The 16,230-nt window shown below is 36.2% G+C and overlaps 1 protein-coding gene across 17 annotated transcripts in view; it reads left to right on the top strand.

The window, feature by feature from the left end:
• The window catches only part of HELZ (helicase with zinc finger), a 132,847-nt gene that overhangs the window by 16,969 nt on the left and 99,648 nt on the right, over positions 1-16,230 (top strand). For all 17 annotated transcript variants that reach the window (XM_039859540.1, XM_039859541.1, XM_039859542.1 and 14 more), the window contains 4 exons: positions 1,607-1,834; positions 4,040-4,076; positions 14,108-14,232; positions 15,906-15,962. In XM_039859540.1, the coding sequence (XP_039715474.1) occupies positions 1,625-1,834; positions 4,040-4,076; positions 14,108-14,232; positions 15,906-15,962 (429 nt within the window). In that variant the 5' untranslated portion in view covers positions 1,607-1,624. The remainder of the gene's footprint in view (positions 1-1,606; positions 1,835-4,039; positions 4,077-14,107; positions 14,233-15,905; positions 15,963-16,230) is intronic.

The following is a 16,230-nucleotide window of genomic DNA, read 5'->3' as shown; positions in this document are numbered from 1 at the left end:
AGAGAATATTACATTGTACCCCATGTATATACTACCCATATTTAACAAATGCTAACAAATACCGAAGTCCTTTTTGAATTCTTCGTCGTCCTATTTCTTTGATATTTCTACTTTTTTGACGATACACCAAGAATCTCCAAAGTCAAGGGGGCCTAAACCTCTTTTAAAGTCTGTCATCATGCTTTACTCACTGCCACTGTCTTTTGTCTGACCATCAGCAACTTTCTCCCCTCACCTTTCACTGCAATATATAGGCAGCTGCAGAACAGCCAGGAGAAGGCAGAGCCAGGTTGTCGTCAAAGCTAGTGGAGAGGGCGGGCAGGAGTGTATGGGTAAGCTGGAGAGAGGTAGGAGGGACAGGTAAGTACGCTGGGGCCATTCGGTAAGGTGGAAGGTAGGGAAGAGCAGGAGGGTGACTACGGTGGGAACAGGCAAGAAAAGCAGCATCGATGCTTGACAGAGCTTGTGACAAGAGGTTACGTCAGCAAGAGAGACCCTCTGAAGCAGTGTTGTGATTGCCAGGTCAGAGGATTTTAAGGCCTTCTCTGCCCAGGTTTGCTGCTCCCTGTTGTCCCGAGCGCTGTAGCTAGGGAGAGGCCGCCCTTCAATTCTGTGTCTCACTTGGACTAGTTTATTTGTCTTTTATTAGTGGTAATGGTTGCTTCTCACCAGTTCTTCACAGGACTTATATATGATAGGTTTCTGCTTTATTTAAAAACTTTCTGTGGTGTCCATTGCGTATGGAATAAAGCCCTCACTTCTTGTGGCATTTGAGATCTTTCCTAGCTCCTCTCCCTCCTCCTCTCTAACAGGACAGCTGGAGTCTGTCGCGTACTTTCTTTTGGTGATTTCGCTTGAACTCTTCTCTCTGAAAAGCTTGCCTGTGCTCTCCCTATCATCTCTGTGTGGTGAACTTCTTTTCACTTTTGAGGCCAGCTCATGCCTTTTGGCAGATGGAATGTCTTTCTTGTAATTGTTCATTTGTGCTCTGCCTCTCTTGCTAGAATATGAGTTTCTTAAAAGCACTGATGACACGCTCCATCTTTGATTTCAGTGCTGCCAGCACATGGTCTGGCCTCGGGACATGTTTGCTGAATTAAATTAATAGGCAGTTCAAACTTGCGTTTTAGCCACTTTTCTATATTGGTGGGAAAATTCCTACATGGTATATAGGTTTTGATTTTCTGCAATCAGTCACAGAATTACAAGACTGAAATTGGGAGGTTTGAATATGAAACATTTCCACACCTTCTGGTTAAAAAGAATAAAAGGAAGCCTTTATGGTTTGTTGTACTTGACAATATTCAAAGTCATGTTTCATTTATAAATTTGTCTCATTTATAAATTGGATGTTTTGTTGGTATGATCCTGACTTACAGGTGACATTTTGCTTGGATCTTACACTAAAGACTTCATAAGATATAAAAGAGAAGTATAGATTTTGTAGCATCAATAGCTGCTGCTCAGCTGCGACCTTGATCAAAAGGCTGGTTGCGAGTAACTATTCAGATAGATAATTAAGCTAACTGAAATAGGAATGGGGTTAGAATTTATAATTAATAAGTTTTGAAATCTTTTCTTACTTGTTCTTTCTCTCTGTCTTCAGGATTTTTGTCCCTGAGTCATGGAAGACAGAAGAGCTGAGAAGTCATGTGAACAAGCGTGTGAATCACTCAAGAGGCAGGACTATGAAATGGCCCTCAAGCACTGCACAGAGGCCCTTCTTTCTCTTGGCCAGTACTCCATGGCCGACTTCACAGGGCCATGTCCACTGGAGATAGAAAGCATCAAAATTGAGAGTCTTCTTTATAGAATTGCCTCATTTTTGCAGCTGGTGAGTAAACTGTTGATAAGCCAATGCGAAACCATGTAAAATGGTCCGTTTCATTGACTGGGGACTATTCCTGGTCACTCCCTCTATAAATCACCTAATTCTGGGCTGAGGAGATGAGTGAAGTGGCTGTTGATGGCAAGCAACTGTGTTTTTAAGCCTTGAAAATTGTACTATTACATAGCCTTTTGGACTATTTGTTTGACACTTTTTTTTAGTGCATATTATGTGCTAGATAACTGTTTTAGGTGGTTGGTATACATTGGTAAAAAAGAAGAAGATCCATTTTTTATGGCACTTTTTCTAGGGGGGACAGATAATAAACAATAGACATCGTAAATAAGTACTTTAGATTGTTAGAAAGTAACAGTCTGCATGAAAAAAAGGTAGAACAGAGCAAGGGAGATTGGGGTTACAGGGTTAGGGTTGCAGTTTTAAATTGGTTGGTCAAGGTAGGCCTCATCGATGAGGTGATATGAAGGCGGTAAGGGAGTGAGCCCTGTTGAAATCTGGGGGAAGAGCATTACAGGCAGAGGAAATCAGTGCAAAGGCCCTGAGGCAGAAGCATGCCTGCCATGTTTGAGGAACAGCTAGGAGGCCAATGTGCTGGAATAAAGTGCATGAGGGGGAGAAGATCATGGGGCTAGATCCTGTGGGGCATCTCGGGTCATGGTAAGGACTGGTTTTTATTCTGCTTGAGGTGGGAAGTGAAGCTATTGTGGGATTTTGAGCAGAGGTGTGGCATGGTCTTATTTAACAGGAATTCTTTGGCTTTTGTGTCGAGAATAATTTATAAAGGGGTAAGAATAGATGCAGGGAGACTAGTTTGGAGGCTTTTGGAATAATCCAGGCCAGAGATGACAGTGGCGCAGAACAAAACGGAAGCAGGGGAGCTAGCGAGAAGTGGTTTGGTTCTGGTTCTAATTTCAAGGTAGAACCAGTAAGATTTTTTAATATATTGAATGCAGGGAGTGAGACATACAGAGCGGTCACAGGTTACTTTCTTTGATATGTTTTTGTCTGAGCAATTTGAAGAATGGAGTTTCTTTTGACTAAGATGAGAAGGCTGTACATGAGCAGCAGGCTCTGTGGGGGGAGAGGTCGTTTTGGACACGGTGAGTTTGAGATGTCTCTTAGATATCCTGCCGCAGGTGTTATGTACATAGTCATTTATGCAGGAGTTTGGGAGAGAAGTCTGGGCTAAAGACACTAAGTTTAGAGTCTTGGCTCATAGCTGTTATATAAAGTCTTGGGCCTAGGGGCACATCACCAAGGAGTGAGTGTAGGAAGAGAACAGGAGATCAAGGGCTTAGACTTGTGGCTCTACAGTTTTAGGAGGTTGGTGAGAAGAAGTGGAACCAACAAAGCAACCTGAAAGAGCAACCTGAGGTAAAGGAAAACCAAGAGTAAGGTGTCGTGGTAGCTGAGTGAAGAAAGCGCATTCAGCGAGGGAACGTTCAGCAGTGTCAGTTGTCGTTCCCTGGAGTGGAGCGTGAATGTCCAATTAAAGAGAGTTTAAGAGAATCAGAGGAAAGGAATTTACATACATGAGTACAGACAATTCTTGAGGAGTTTTGCCTCAAAGAGGCACCAAAAAATGAAATGGTAGCTGGTGGGGGAAGTGAAGTCAAGAGAATGATGTTTTTAGATGGGCAGTAATAACAGTATGTTTGTTTATAGGACTGAACTGATAGAAAGCAAAAAGTTAACGATGTTGGGGAATCAGAGGAGGCTTGCAGGAGCGACATTTTTCCGTAGGCCGGAGATCTGCACGAGTGGTAGGCTAGGCCTTAGTGGTGAATGTGAACGACTTGTCTGGTAACAGGTGGGGGCAGAGAGTGTGCTGGGAAGCAGGTAGATGCGATGCTGACGCTCTGTGGAAATTCTCTCAGGGCTTCAGTTTTCTCAGTCAAGCCATCAGCTGAGAACGAGAACAGGGGCCCAGGAGGTTCTGGCGATTTGAGGTTAGGGAAGGTGAGGAGTAGGAGTGTGAGTAAAAGGACTAGGTAGGGAAGTAGACGATGGTGTTTGTCTGTAGAGTATTGTGTAATTCTCAGAGAGCACAGGAGTTAGCTTTGCTCTGTGAATATTAAATTTGCAACATTAACAATCAAACTTTAAAACAAAGCTGAGCTTCTTTTTGATAAAATATCTGTTTTAAGCAGCCCTTGAACTACTTAATTTTATCTCGTACCTTTTATTTTGCAGAAAAACTATGGGCAAGCTGATGAAGACTGTAGGCACGGTATGTGTAAAAATGGGACTCTTCTGATTTGAAGATTTTGAATTATTTAATTGAGCACTGTTTAAGATTTCATTTTTTATATGCTAATTTCAAAAGTGATTCTAATATTTAAACCCCCCCCACCTTTCTGTGGTGACTCGTGACTAATGTGGATGACAACTTTCCTGCTATGATGGGTGTACATTGTTTCTAGTCACAAGTGTTGACATTCCTGTCACTCCTTTGGGAACATGGATGGCGTCTTTTTATAGTTTCTGTGAGTATTTTCAGTCAATAAGAGTGAAATTTTAAGAATATATATATACACATTGATTAAAACATTAAGCTTGGATAAATTGAAAGACTGGGCCTATTCCTTCTAAAATGTTTTTTCCCTCCCTCCACTGGAAGATTCTCCACAGAGAGAAGAGACTGGTTAGAATGTTCTTTAGTGCTTTTTCCTGTTTTCTTTTGGGCAGGAAATTGATTAAAAGGATTCTTGCTCTTTGGGTACATACATTATCACATGCTCTTGGTGGGGTTTTTTGCATACCTCAGTGATTTGAATAATATAATGTTTCATTTATCCAGAATTTTGGGGGTGCTGAGGTGTTTAACAGAAGTTAATTTTTTTTCTATTTACTCCTTTGTATTAAAACTTTTAAAAGTACGTATTAACTATTTTTGTTGTAAACCTTGCAAAACTATCTTACGAACTCCTGTGGCATATTGGACATAGTTTAACCATTCATTAAAGATTCAGCGATCCTTTTGTGACCCTTTCCTCATGTTAGTTTATACTTTGGGAGTTAATTGGAATTTGAGAGATACTTACAGTCTTCCTTTAACAAAATTCCTACTATCTATGAGCGTTTAAAAATTACCAACAAGTCAAATAGTAATGTCAGATAACATCGAGGAATATGAAGGAGGGAATCATTTTTCCTTCTTCCCCCTCCTGAAGAAATCATCGTTACTAGTTTGCTGTATCTTCTGCGCCTTTCTCTATAGTGATAAACACAGATACTTATAATACACTGATAGGTGTATTTAACTCCTTTAAGAGTTAAAAAAAAATTTATGTGATCATCACAATGCACTTGCTTCCTTATATACCGTAGATCATGGAATCTCCCTAAGTTAATACACCTGCCCCAAACTCCTGCTTACTATTTCATAGTGTAGTTGTGCCATAATTTATTCAAAAATTTCCATACTGATGGACATTGAGGTGGTTCTGATTTTCTAGTTCATTATCATCTATCCTGTAATACATATATTCTTTCTTACTGTTGCCTTTGTTTCTGTAAGATAGTCTTAGAAGTTGGATGTCTGGGTTAAAGGAGTTTTAAAAGTCAGTATCTGGGTTAAAATTATATACTTATATCCTTATATAACTTTAACAGACACTATTAGATTAGTTTCAAGTGCACATACCCACCAGCAATGGATGAGGATGCCTGCTCCCTGCCATCTCACTAACACTAGAATTTATCAGTCTTGACATTTTGCCGATCTCATATGTGAGAATTGGCCCCTCTTTTTAATTTTCACTTCTTCAGGTTCTAGTGAGGTTTTTCCCGTCGTCTCATTTTGGAGACATGCAAAGTCCTGAAGGTTAAATGACTTGCGAAAAGTCACAGAACAGTAACTGCTGTTGGTGAAGGAGCATATGAAAAATGTTGCATTTTTCTGTTAATTGTTTTACCTAGAATTTTAAAGTTAGATAACTATTTTACAACTACCAAATTACCAAAATAAAAGTTTAAGCAGGAAACTTGGAGGTGATGGGTATGCTTATTACCTGGATTGTGATGATACTAACACAAGTATATTCATATGTCCAAACTTGCAAAATTGTATACATTAATTATATGCACTTTTTTTGGTCTACCAAATATACCTCTGTAATGTTGGGAAAAAAGTTTAACCAATGTCTAAGGTAAAGTTGTTAATGAAGTCAGTGCACCCTTGTGTTGGTGGTGTATGAAGTGGAATGCAGCTTGGTACTATGTTTATACCCTTTGGCCCCGTAATCTTATTTATGGGATACCATCCCAGTAATAATCCAAAAGAAGGAAAAAATTGCACGCAGAATGGTGTTCACTGCTGTGCTGTATGTAAAAGTGAAAAATTGGTTAGCTCCAATAAGGGAGGAGTTCATTAATTAAATTCTGTCCATTCTTTGTTAACCATTTAAGTGATAAGAACACGGAAAACACTTATTTAAATGCAAAAGCAGTGTATATAAAGTTGTTAATTTGAAATAGACATTAGGGAATATTGGCTAAGTTTATATGTATATAGTGCTCATTGCAGAATTCTGCTATTACATGTAATTTTTCCCCCAGCTTTTGGTAACGTTATTTTTATGTAAGATAAAATACCATGGTTAGGCAGTCAGTTAGTAATAAAAAGCAAGATGAAAATCTTGGCCTCTGTTAATTATTATACTGCTTCGTAATGGTGGGTGGCTGTGGAATCGCTTCTCTCTTAACGGCACCACCAGACCTTGTTTGCGTTTTCTGTGTCTGCTCCTTCACCGTCAGCCTATCAGCTCACGTTCCTTGACTCTCAGCGTGCCTCATTGCAGCTCCCCTCCCCTTCTCCACTTGCTGCTTCTGTCCTGATGTGGCTTTCTCTGGCAAGGTGAGGAAATCAGGCAATCTTTGTCATGGAATTCAAAACAAACTTTTTATTATGAAAAATTTCAAACATGCAGGAGAGTAGAGGAAATAGTGTAATAAACATTTATATTCTCAAAATTTAAATTGTAATATTTTACTATATTTTTTCTGAAATATTTAAACATCATTACAGACATCATGATATTTATCCCTAGATACTTCAGTATGCAGCTCTAAAAAATAAGGCTATACCTACCTAACCACAGTATTATTATCAACCAAATGAAATGGATAATGACTCCCTAATATTATCTGAAACCCAGTCCATAATCAGATTTACCTGGTTGTTCCCACAGTGTTTTTTATGGCTGATTTGTTCAAAGCAGGAACTAATGAGAGTCATAAAATTCTAAAGTTGGAATTGTACTTTAATGAAAGGAGATAGGCCTTGAGTTGAGGACTCAAAAGCCATCTCGAAAATAAACTACATAGACTAAGTTCATGGAGTTTAGTTCTCAGTTCGATGTCGTGTTCTGGATAATGAGATCGCCAGACTGGTGACCACCGGATAGTAAGGTGGTCGAGTCTGTTTCCATTATCTGAACATAAGTTGTGTTTGGCATAACAGGACAACTTTCATGAAATAATGATATTTTTTCTGTCTTTCAAATATTCATTATATAGGAACCTTACATTTTTTACACTAATAAAATGGAATGAGGTAAGTGGGGAAAGTGAAATCAAAAGAAAATTTTAGCAACTAAAACAGTATGTGCTACACGTACTATGTAGGACAAACTCAGTCATCATAAATATCAATAAGTATTTTTGTAAAGCTGCAAGACTTTTAAACCCTAGCCGAGCGTGTCATTAATTTAAAAAAATCGTCATTACGAAGGAGTGTGGGGCACCATTGACATTTATTGTAATATTTGCCCTATGGAGTAACCTGCAACCCCTATTGAATAGAAATTGTGTTAAAGAAAAGCGAATTGATATGTGACTGATTGAACTTCACTTTCCCTGGGGGAAAAAGTGGCATCTTTACCCACCTTTCTTCTCAGAAGAGTTTTGATTAAAAACTCTTATGATAATTAATTTTTTTTTTTGAAGACTACATAGTTTAGAGGGGTAACTATTCAGAATTATCTCTGGGACAGGCCCTCTGAAATACGTTATTTTATTTAATCGTATTGTAATATTTCAGTTTTACACATGAATAAACAGGCTTTTTGAGATTAAGGATTTTTTCTTAAGAGCACGGAGCCAGTCCAGAGGGGAACTGTGGTTTTGAAGTGAAGAGTTTCTCATCTGAAAGGTTGTGCTCCTTCTCTTTATCCTAAACTACTGCCTGTGTATTCTTTAGGGTTTCGTAGACATTGTTCTGTTTGGCATACTAAACTTGGAAAAAAAAGGCAAAAGGATATTCTAGAAATGAAAAAAACTGAGGCTCAGGATCACTTGGATAATCATTAATGGAGGGGGGACAAGAATTTGGGTCTTCAAGCCTGTAGTCCATCCATTGGTTTTTCTGTTCACCAGACTTTTAAAGTCAGGATGCATTCCAATAACATTTAATTAATTTTTCTTTGGATCTGGTTGCATTAACTATTTTTTAAAAAAAAATTTCATGTATACGAACTTTATCCAATAGTAATTTTAAAAACTTTTCATTTTGAAATATAGATTTACAGGAAGTTGCAAAGATAGTACAGAGGGATCGCATGTACCTTCCCCCCCCACTGGTTACATCTTATATAACTATAGTACATTAGCAAAACCTGGAAATTGACTGTGATACGATTATATATAAATCGATGTCATTTTATCATATATAAATCGATGTCATTTTATCATGTGTAGATTTGTGTAACCACCAACACAGTCAAGATATAGAATTGTTGTCCCATGTCCATGAAGATCTCCCTTGTGCTGCTGCCATCCGATATAGTCACACTCTCCACCCTCCCCTCCACCATCTCTAATCCCTGGGCACCATTGGTCTGTTCTCCATCTCTAGAGTTCTGTCATTTTGAAAATATTCCATAATGGAATAATACTGTATGTGACCTTTTTAGACGGCTTTTTTCCCTCACTGTATTTGAGACCCATCCAAGTTGTGTGTATCAATAATTCATTCCTTTTTATGGTTGAACACTATTCCATTGTATGGCTGTACCGTGGTTTTGTTCTCCACCAGGAACTTAAGGGTATGGCATGGGATCTTTGACTCTTCATTTCCTCGTAAGGTTTATTAACTTTTAAATAAAGGTCTTATATTTATATTTAAGTTGATAAGAATAAAAAAATTAAATCGTAGGCTACTAATTTTGGGACCGAATATAAATTAGAGAAGTGAGTGTTTACGTTTGAGGGCTGTTATCCTTTAAAGATGCAAATTCTCTTTTGTATGATAGATATTTAACATGGTTGTGTGACTGTTCTAGATTTCTAATTTATGCAGGGTATCAGCAATAGTCACGAGTGACATTTTTAAATTGTATTTCATGTTTTATGACTCATGGGATAAATAGTAGCATTAATTTTATATTAACTGAAATTATATTTATATACAGGAGATTTAAAATGAATCGTACCTTCCTTGCCTTATAAAATCTCAGTAAATACTGTACCAAAGGAGAACTGAAATTAAGATTATCTTGAACGTATGAAAACAGCTCTCGTCTTTCGGACAAAGAAAATAGAAGAGTAGCAAAATGTCAGAGTTTCTCTCAGTAAGCAAATTTTTGGGGAAAAAGTAAGCAAATTAACCGTGGAAACAATGAAGCAAGGGAGTGCCTAGCAGAGGATTTGAAAAAAATTTTGTTTTATCCACAATCAGGATTTCCTTTGAGTGTTTACGACAGAGATGAAGATGAAATGGAAATGATGGGAGTGGAAGAGTTTTAAGATAAAAAATATAGTTACGTTGATTTTGTTTTAAATAGAAAAAGCTTAATCCAGCTATTGAACGGTTAACAGAGGAAGTTTTGAAGGCTCTGCAAGCCCACGTCCCCTCCCCAGTGCACATGCAGTGCAGAACAGGCTACTTTGGAAAATATTATTTTAACAGTGCCTTAAGTAAGAAGTTTATTCAAGCATGTAGATGATGGAATAACCTTTTATGATGTTCTGGGAACCAGGTTTCAGGTTTGTTTTTATGCTTAATTGCATTGTCAGCTTTTTACTGTGTATAATTATTTTATATTTGTATAGAAATAAGGAAGTAGAGAGACAGTAAACGAATTAGCTCTAAAATTTAAACTGGAACATTGAAAATAAACCGGGAGAAACCACCTATGTTTCTGTAGTATGGAAACATCCAGAAGGAAGGAGTCCAAGCTTCTTTACAATGAACTGTAGTTGAAGGAAAGAGTACTTCCAAAAATATGCAATAATGTCTTAACCCATTGTGCACCTGAGGAGGCTGTAAAGGAGATCACAAAGATTTTTGTGACCAGATTAAGGACTGAATGTTGAAAGGAGCAAGGTAGCAGAGATTGTGTGTGTGTGTGTGTGTGTGTGTGTGTGTGTGTGTGTATTAGAGAATATTTAAAACTGGAGATGAAATATTTAGAAGAGGTCTCCGTGATAGATAACATTGAATACTGTTATGGCTTTTCATATTCCCAAGGCATTTTATAAAGGAAACATTTTATCTTCAAAAGACCTTGGTAGGCAGAGCATAAATGCCACAAAAGCTGCAGCCCACATGTCCAAAAGCGTTAATTTGTTACAATTGGAAAAGAGAGGGCAAGAGAAAAGGGTTGAGGCAGAGGAAAAGAATGTTGGGGGGAAAAAACCTAATTTGGCAAAATGAATGGACACTGGTGAGAGATTTGCTACATTGTTCTAACTTTGGTTTCTGTTATACTTTCTGATACTTGTAACAAATAGACAATAATCTCTGGTTAATGATTTGACATAGAGTTATGTTTGGAGTCTGTTTATATACCACTCCCCCCAACCCAAATATCTTTTTGGAAAATAAGTTTATCGTCAAAAATGAAATGGCTGATATTTAGGAAAAGGATTTATTTACAAATTATAAATTTATTTTATACATAAAAATAATTCATTTTCATTTTTGATTCAGTTCCTGAACTGTTGGTTCTGAGAGCGAAATTATATCCAATTAGTGAATGATTTCACTTTATTAATGACTAGAGGATTTAGTTTTTAATGATAACTAAACGTTTTCTTTTGAAAAATTTGGGAACATGCCTTGATTAGGCTAAGTTCTTCAATTAAAGATTTTAGAAAAAACTTGCTATAGTCATGCTACTGAAAAATATAGAATACTACTTAACATTTACTGCACTTTAAGCTTGTTTTAAATGAACTTTCTCATTGGAGGAAGTTCTTTACAAGTAAGGGGAATCACACTTTTTAATTGTTGATCCTCTCTTCCCTAGCCAGAGGCTATCAAACCCTAACAAGCTATTTTTGTTGGAACAGCTCCTTCCTTATGACTCAGTTTCTGATTCAAACCATTCCAAGAAAGACATATTTCAAGTGTTAGAAAATATTACAGAAGCTTCAGAATGAGAAGGATAGAGACTTGACTACAGCAACGTAGCTAAGCTGTTCGGATTTCCTTCTTTGTAACTCCCAGTGGACATGAAGGAGCAATTCAGTTTGGGAACAGTTGTGTGCTCACAGTAGAATTTCGCTAAAAGTTGGTGGGAAGAGAATTTATTTGCAGGGAATTGTAGCTTTTTTTGGTAATTGCTCAAGATTAGTTTATATTTTAACATCATCTCCTTTGGCAAGTTCAATTATTAAAGCTGAGGCAAGTTTAATAATAACACTTTGTTTTCTTAAAGCTTTTTCAAGATGGCAAATACCATTTATCAAATTAAAGATATGTGAAAGGTGTGTGTAAAATGTGTGATACAGTACTCTTTAAACATGACCTAATCACCTGAGGTTGAAGTATTCTTTGATTTTTTTTTTTTTGTTTCCCCGAAATATTCTTTAGCTCTTACTAACTATAGTGCCTTAATATCGCAATTACTAAAAAGGGACTAAGATAGTTCCTTTGCAGTTCTCAATACTGCTTTATAATTTTTAGAAGGGGACCCCTCGTGAGGAGACTGCTAGATACTTTATGTACTTGATACAATTAATCTTTACCCCAACCTTATCAGGGTCTACTGCCGGTTCCATTGTACAGGGGAGAAAACTACTTCCAATGTAAGTAGTTCAGACCTTAGTAGGGCTGTTGTTTTTCTTCAAAGCATTTTATTCGTGTTATTTCATTTGATCTTTACAACACATTTATACAGTTTTCTATTTTACAGATGATTGCAGTGAGGGCCAGAGAGACAAAATGACTTGCCAGAAGTCATATTTGAATAGTTTTAGGAATAATAGCGCTGAGGGAGATGTTTGTTTATCGTGGAATTTTAGAAGATGCTCAAGACATTCTCAATGATGCTCTGTTGGAGTTACTCATTTTTTGGGATTATCCAGGGACAGTTGTGTGGATGAGTGATCTGTAACTTGGATGGAGTGAGACAACAATTTGGCTCAAAAGTAATTGACCAAAACCTTAAATACAGAGAGAATGCAACTTTCAGTTTAGTTATCTGATTTAATAAAGGATATATATACATAAAGATGTTTTTTGCCGTGTTATTTTTAATAGATAAAAATTGGAATTGTTCTGGAGCAAGGGAATAGTTAAAGAAATTGATGTATTTGCTTAATGGAACATTATATAGGCAATAATATGATAAATCCTAGCAGTCTAATAACATGGAAATATTGAATGTGCCAAAAGGAAATAAACCAGAATAACAAACATATTTCTATCAGTTATAATCATGTAAAAATTATGTAAATATTGATAAAAATTGGAAGAGAACATGAATAAATGAAAACAGTTTAGTTCAGTGGTGAGCTCATGGTGAATTTTTTATGTAGAATTTTATTAATGTTATAATGTTATTTGTATAATAGAAACATTGAGCAGTATAGCGAAAGGATATGTTCATTACAACCAAAATAAAAATATTATGAACAGACCCAATGGACTTTTTTTTTTTGTACTGTGGAGTTTATAATCTATGTAAATTTTCTTTTAATTTTCTTTTTTTAATGTTTATTGGAGTAACATTGGTTAATACAATTATATAATTTTCAGGTGTACATTATAATTTGACATCTATATATATTCTATTACGTGATTACCACCGAGAGTCCAGTTTCCTTCAGCTACCATATATTTGATCCCCTTTACCCACTTCATTTAAACTCCTTTACCCTGTCTACCTCTTCCCTCCTCCCCCACCCCCTGCCATGTCTTTGAGTCTCTGTTTGTCCTGTTCATTTGTTGTTTTTAGGTTTATATTCCAAAAATAAGTGATATCATGTGATTGTCAACTTTTTCAGTCTGGCTTATTTCACTTAGCGTGATTATCTCAAGGTCCATCCAAGATGTTGCAAATGGCAGTATTTCATCTCTTATGGCTGAGTAATATTCCATTGTATATATGTACCACAGATTCTTTAGCCTATCATCTATCGTAAAACACATCGGTTGCTTCCATGTTCTGGCCACTGTGAATAGTGCTGCTATGAACATTGGTGTGCAAATATCTTTTCGGATATGGGTTTTCAAGTCTCCCAATGGACTTTAAATATGCAGTATATTACACTGATACTTAAAAGAAACATTTCCTTGGAAATAATTAGAAAAAAATGCAATTTCCAAAGTATTTTCTTTCAAGATATTATTTTCTTGCAAATAAAGCTAAAGTGTATACAAACTAAAAATACAGTCTTTGGATTTAGCAGTAAAGAGAAGGATGCAGATTGTTTTACTAGATGAAACATTTGCAGTTGCTGTGAGAAATCTCAAAAGACATGACATAAAAGTGATTATATTCTGTATTATTAGAAACATATACTCCTTGTAATTGTATAAAGCTAAATTTGCAAACACTTGCAAACAATTTGGGTAGCATTTTCAATGGCCATTTGACAATTGGGTTCTAGTTAATCATTCTGGTTTTGATAGAGGCTAATTCTTAATTGCTGAAGAATATCACGTGTTGAGATTTGCAGTTTCTATTCTTTGCATTTTAATGGCACTGGGTCTCTTGTGTCACTGTCAAAAATGTGAGAACTTCATCGAATGTATCTACAGTTTAAAAGTCCTCATGTACTCAGAAATCATAGGTTCGAGAGCTTTAGATTAATTCTTCCTGTGATTTTGGTGCAGTCCTACTGGCTCTTGGCTATAGTGGATTGGATACATGCATGTCTCGGACAGAACTAAAACACTACTGCTTTCCTCTGGAACTTGAAGTTTTTTCTTTTAGCATATAAGAAGTCATGCTTGTGAGAGTGCGCTAATATAATCAAGAGAAATGTGTATTGCGTGCCACGTGGTTAATGATGGCTGTGCTTTTTTGACAGTGCTAGGAGAAGGACTTGCCAAGGGAGATGGCGCCTTTCAGGCAGTGCTTTGTTGCATGCAGCTGAAAGGAAAGCTCCAGCCTGTATCCAACATTCTTGCCAAGTCACTGACAGGAGAGTCCCTGGTACGTTGCTGAGCTCTAATTTTGAATGTCCAAAAAACGGATTCATTCACTTGACTCCTTGGGAACATTATGGGAAAAAATAATTAGTGTGCATTTTTCCTTTTACTTTATTCTCTCAGAAATGACAGTTCATGAATATCTTGAGATACTCATTTTTCTCCAACAACCTGATTGTAGTTTACGATAATATATATAAGAATTACAGGTACCTTTTAAAACTTTGAAAGTATAGAATAACTGGATGATTTTCTTTAAAGATGTATTTAATAGAACCTAGAGATGTTTTTGGGTTTTTAAATATTCTTGTGCCTATGATATTATAAAGTGCTTAAATTCAGCCATTTATTTTATAAAATGTTTATGTTTTTCTTAACTGAGTAATAATTACTTTTGTTTCTGAAGATGGTCTACATGTAAGTCGGTATTCATGACCTCTCTGATGAAGCTATTTAATTCCATTCAGACTTCGGGTAAATTTTTTTTTGGTGTAGTATTTAATTTTCTAGAGTTTTTGTTTGTTTTGGGTTGAGATAATTCAAAGACTACTTTTTGGAACTTCGAAGTTGGCAATCTATACAAATTGGAAGAAAAGAGATAACTTTTTTCACCAGTTGGTAACTTATAAAATTTGCTGATATTTTTTCAGGAGTATAGTGAAAAACAATGAAAGCAAGGAAGTATATATAGACTTTGCTATAAAGCAAGGAAGTATATAAAGACTTTGCTATACAGCATGAATTCCCTATACTTTATTATTTTGAATTGATATAAATCATGAAAATCTGGAGCAAAGTTTTGTTTTCAAGGCAAATAACTATGTTTGGTAAAACAAAAAAGAAATTAGGAAAGTTCTTGGTATACTGCTGCGTGTAATATACCCATCTCAGAGGGTAATTTAGTTCTTTTCTAAGGAGTTATTATGCCCTGAATTGTTTAATTGGTTTAACATTGTTTTTTGATTTCACCAAATTCACAAATGATTATAAAAGCTAAAATGTATTATTAATATAGCAGAAGTATATAGCTCTTTAGTTCTAAGTAGATAAAATATTTTTTCTTTATTATTAATTCTATCTTTAAAGAACTTTTCTATGTAAGTTAAATATATTGCACAGTTTTATCTGTTGGGTTTTTAAACCTGGAAAAAATAATTTGCTTTTAAATCTCAAGTGAAATTTGAATTTCAGAAGAGTGAATATTTTGCATATTTTCCTTTAATAGCTTTATTAATGAGCCATCTTTAAATTGGTATCGTCGTTTTATGTGAATCTGAATCATGGGTAACTGAGTTCACCATTTTGCAAATATAAGCCCATTAGTTTTAGGGGAAAAAAGTTAAGAAGAAAAAGCTTATATTTATTTTTGTTTTCACTTATTCTGTCTTGATCTTCAGTGATTCCCATAGTGAATATTTTATTGATTTTAAACTCTTACACAAGGTGAATACAGTGTTTTAGGGCATACTGTATCTTTTGTCCTGTTAACCTTTTAAACTTTCCTTACAGATGGCAAGCTTTATTATCACCATTAATGGCAGTGGGGATAGGAGATGAAGGGTTAGCATTGTTTTCTTTACAGATAAGCCTTAGAAACAGCTGAGAAATTGAATTAAGTCCCCATAGTAAAGAACTAACATACTAACTGTTTTTTCCCTTTTCCATGAACCCTTTCAGAATGGGATGGTAACAAAAGATTTGACAAGACTAAAAACACTTCTCACAGAAACGGAGGTAAGACGATTTGAGAGGGTCTCTTTGGAGAGTTTAACTCAGTCTGGCTAATAAGCATCTGTATTAAAATTTGGAACATAGGCATTGGCTGAGAAAGCAAGGCCGTGAAGGTGGGGCAGTGAAACCTCCCGACTCCGCTCTGTAACCCAGCTTGGTCCCGTCCTAGGGGCTCTGCTTCTTCTCATGTCTCCTCTGCACCCCAGGTCTTCTGTTTCTAATTCTTGTTAGCTGTCTCTGACCAGTAAACAGAAAGATGATTGGGAAATTT

Source organism: Pteropus medius, unplaced genomic scaffold (genome assembly GCF_902729225.1).
Source record: "Pteropus medius unplaced genomic scaffold, Ma_sr-lr_union100, whole genome shotgun sequence".
Lineage (NCBI taxonomy): Eukaryota > Metazoa > Chordata > Mammalia > Chiroptera > Pteropodidae > Pteropus > Pteropus medius.
Note: the sequence above shows the minus strand (reverse complement) of the source record. Positions and strands in the feature narration are given on the sequence as shown.